The sequence below is a fragment of the Grammomys surdaster genome, unplaced genomic scaffold (genome assembly GCF_004785775.1).
Source record: "Grammomys surdaster isolate TR1022 unplaced genomic scaffold, NIH_TR_1.0 126906, whole genome shotgun sequence".
NCBI classification, from domain to species: domain Eukaryota; kingdom Metazoa; phylum Chordata; class Mammalia; order Rodentia; family Muridae; genus Grammomys; species Grammomys surdaster.
Window position 1 is genome coordinate 3832494 of NW_021621692.1, and position 4283 is coordinate 3836776.

The 4283-nt window shown below is 43.6% G+C and overlaps 1 protein-coding gene across 1 annotated transcript; it reads left to right on the forward strand.

The window, feature by feature from the left end:
• The first annotated feature begins 1323 nt into the window (after positions 1 to 1323).
• Kcnj2 (potassium voltage-gated channel subfamily J member 2) lies at positions 1324 to 3412 on the forward strand. Its single transcript, XM_028761284.1, has one exon. The coding sequence runs from the start codon at positions 1482 to 1484 to the stop codon at positions 2763 to 2765; it is 1284 nt and encodes a 427-aa protein (XP_028617117.1). The 5' UTR covers positions 1324 to 1481; the 3' UTR covers positions 2766 to 3412.
• Positions 3413 to 4283: the final 871 nt, after the last annotated feature.

Consider the following 4283-nt stretch of genomic DNA (forward strand, 5'->3'; position numbering starts at 1 on the left):
CTCTCTCTCTCTCTCTCTCTCTCTCTCTCTCTCTCTCTCTCTCTCTCCTCTCTTCTCTCTCGTTACAGAGGACATGTAGGGTTTTGTTTTTTTGTTTTGTTTTGTTGAGTCAAGAAGGAAAGTCAGAGCAGGTAGCTAAATTTTACCTGGGGGCAGAATGGAGCAGTGGGAGGAAGCTGGAAGCTACTATTTGTTCAAGTTAGGTAAAGGTGAGTGCCTTCTCCATAGGAACCTACAGCAAACAACAGCACTAGAAGTGAGAGTGAGCCCACTGCGTTTATGAGCTCCTTTGATTACAAAGTTGCCTCTGTTTGAGAGCACACAGCCTTGGACCCACATGAAATGAGCCCCTGCCTTATCTCAATCCGCTAAAGACCTGGGCCTTTGGCACAGAGGTGCTTGCTTCCTACCCTGTCATTACACATGGCAATCCCATCTCTGGAGAATTTCAGGACTCATATTGCTAGGCAACAGAATGGCTCTTTATCCCCCAGAGCAAATCTGTGCCTTCAAGTCAGAATCCCTTGCATTCTAGAAGATGGTATCAGGCATTTTTCTGCACAGTGCCTGCTTCAAGTATGTGGAGTGACGAAGCAAGCCCAAACAGTATCCAGAAGTTAGGATCTATTTCAAATGTTGCAAAGGACTTTCTGTCCAACATTATTACCAAAACAAAACTGTCTGTGCCTGTCGATGTCAACCTTGTCAGCAAGGGCTGGGACATTCTCCCTTAATACACACATAGATGGATTAATATTCTGGCTGTTCAAATACAACGTTTTCTAGACACATCCTCCTGTAAAATACTGGTACAAACCTTAGAAAGAGAAGAACTCTTCTATTACCCTGAGAACCGGGAAGAGAATAAGAGCTGATAGGTAGATATGAATTATAGAATATTCTAGCTTGCTGACAAACAGCAGAAAAGAGAACTAAAATTCCAATGGAGTGACTAGCAGAGGTACCTCATCTATGTTCAATGACTGTGATTTTTAAATAAAAATTTAAAAGAGCATGTATAAGAAGAAAGAGAACTCCACACAATTCGATCTAAAGTACTTTTTTTTTCTGTTCGTTAAGACAGGGATATTGTTTCTCAAATCTAGGGTCACTTCAGAAGGGAAGTATATCTGCTTGGACCAGATAGACATCAATGTTGGTTTCAATAGTGGAATTGACCGTATATTTCTGGTATTTTCTGTTTGTTAAGACAGTAGGGCTCCTTTAAGTATGGCTGTTTTGTAATGAATGCTCTCCTTCCTTGTAGGACAAGTTCTCTGGATGTCAGCTGAGTTACTAAGATAACTCTGCTGGTCAAAAGAACCCCAAGGTTCTTGGAAACATCCATCTCTCCTCATTAAAAAGAAAAGATTTTTTTTTGGTGTGTCTTCACCGAACATTCAAAACTGTTTCTTCAAAGGGTTTTGCAAAAACTCAGACTGTTTTCTAAAGCAGAAACACTGGCGTCCCCAGCGGAAGCAATGGGCAGTGTGCGAACCAACCGCTACAGCATTGTCTCTTCAGAAGAAGACGGCATGAAGCTGGCCACCATGGCAGTCGCCAATGGCTTCGGGAATGGCAAGAGTAAAGTCCATACCCGACAACAGTGCAGGAGTCGCTTTGTGAAGAAAGACGGGCATTGCAATGTTCAGTTTATCAATGTGGGTGAGAAGGGACAGAGGTATCTGGCAGACATCTTTACTACCTGTGTTGACATCCGCTGGCGGTGGATGCTGGTTATCTTCTGCCTAGCATTTGTGCTCTCCTGGCTGTTCTTTGGCTGTGTGTTTTGGTTGATCGCTCTGCTCCATGGGGATCTGGATGCTTCTAAAGGGAGCAAAGCGTGTGTGTCTGAGGTCAATAGCTTCACGGCTGCCTTCCTCTTCTCCATCGAGACCCAGACAACCATTGGCTATGGTTTCAGGTGTGTTACAGATGAGTGCCCAATTGCTGTTTTCATGGTGGTATTCCAGTCCATCGTAGGCTGCATCATCGACGCCTTCATCATTGGCGCAGTCATGGCGAAGATGGCAAAACCAAAGAAGAGAAATGAGACTCTTGTCTTCAGTCACAATGCTGTGATTGCCATGAGGGACGGCAAACTCTGTTTGATGTGGAGAGTGGGCAACCTTCGCAAGAGCCACCTTGTGGAAGCTCATGTCCGGGCACAGCTTCTCAAATCTAGGATCACTTCAGAAGGGGAATATATCCCCTTGGACCAGATAGACATCAATGTTGGTTTTGATAGTGGAATTGACCGTATATTTCTGGTGTCCCCCATCACTATTGTCCACGAAATAGACGAAGACAGCCCTTTGTATGACTTGAGTAAGCAGGACATTGACAATGCAGACTTTGAAATCGTTGTCATACTGGAAGGCATGGTGGAGGCCACTGCCATGACAACGCAATGCCGGAGTTCGTATCTGGCCAATGAAATTCTCTGGGGTCACCGCTACGAGCCAGTGCTCTTTGAAGAGAAACACTACTATAAAGTAGACTATTCAAGATTCCATAAGACTTATGAAGTACCTAACACTCCCCTTTGTAGTGCCAGAGACTTAGCAGAGAAGAAATACATCCTCTCAAATGCAAATTCATTTTGCTATGAAAATGAAGTTGCCCTAACAAGCAAAGAGGAAGAGGACAGTGAGAACGGAGTTCCAGAGAGCACAAGTACAGACTCACCTCCTGGCATCGATCTCCACAACCAGGCAAGCGTACCTCTAGAGCCCAGGCCCTTAAGGCGAGAATCAGAGATATGACTGGCTGATTCTGCCTTTGGAATATTTACTTCGCTACACAGTCTGATGTTGGTCAGAGGTCCGAGACAGTTATACAGACCATGGTACTGGTCGAGAGGTGGGTGAAAGCAAGCAGCCACAAGAGACAGACTAAGGCTAGCACAAAGGTTTCAAGAAAAGACTGTAAGCTGGATGACTGATGTAATGCGCTTTGCAGGCCTCCAAGAGACACGATGGCACATATCGGTTGTAGTATAAGTTATGGGGTTTTTAATGTATTGTTTTGTGTTTTTACAAAACTTGAATATGCAGGCAAGCCTCGGTTTGGGTACATGTCTTGCCTGGAATGCTTCTCTTTAGGGGAACAAGAGTGATTTTAATGGCATAACATAGGCAAGACTCTGCCTTAATTATTTTGAAAAGCTGCTAACTACATGAACACAAACTGTATTTTTGTTGCAGTGTAGTTTATCTTTTACATAACGTTAAAACGCCAGTGTTGAACATAATTGAAGGCGCACAGTGTGCTTCAAAGCGTCAAGTATTTGGCTATTAACTGCCAAAACAAGATCATGATTTTCTGAGGCCAGTAATTTGTTTGCTAAAATTGATCTCTCTGTCTCCTCTCCTCTCCTCTCCTCTCCTCTCCTCTCCTCTCCTCTCCTCTCCTCTCCTCTCTCCCTCTCTCTCTCTCTCTCTCTCTCTCTCTCTCTCTCTCTCTCTCTCTCTCTTGTTATATAATAGCATTATGTAATGCTAGCCAAATGGTAGCCTCTGGGTTTTATACTTTTCTTTTCCACAATGCTAGTAGGTTATTTCAAACTTTCAGTTAGAGTAACTTAAATAAATACCAAAGATAATGCACCTTCCTTCCCCTCCCCACTTTGGCACGTGGAGACTATATTTTTAAAAAGAAACAAAGCTCCATGGATTGTCTTGGAAATCCAGAGACACTATCTTTGAACTTCAGCAAGATGTGAAACAGTCCATTCATTTTGCACTATAGTCTGAAAAGAACAGCAAAGTCTGAATGTAGTGTGTTTTTTGAGTCTGTTCTTTCGTGCATCTTTCTTATTTAGGGGGGAAGAGGGAAACGTGGATCACAGTTACATATTCACTGTAACAATATCTTCAATATCTTTCATTCCCTGATAGGCTGATAGGTAGTGCTGGTCAGGCTAATGTACTCAAAGGGAGAGGGGACCGGGGGAGAGAGAGAGAGGTATGCTTGGACTTTTTTGGGCTTTTCTCTCTTTGCACATTCCAAAGTTTGTTCCATAAGATCAGATCTAAGTTGAACTTTGTTGGTAACCTGGCACCTTCCAAACCGTCACCCAGCAGGGAAGATGAACAGATTTCAAATTTTGCAGCTGAGTCATAGCTTTGACTGCTAGGGCATTTCTAGTTCAGTGTCACATTAAGAAAGATGTCTGGCCTCTAGGCTTGTCCTTCTGAGGTCTCTGGGGGGGGGTGAGGAAGACATATAAGACAGAGAGAGAGAGAGAGAGAGAGAGAGAGAGAGAGAGAGAGAGAGAGAGA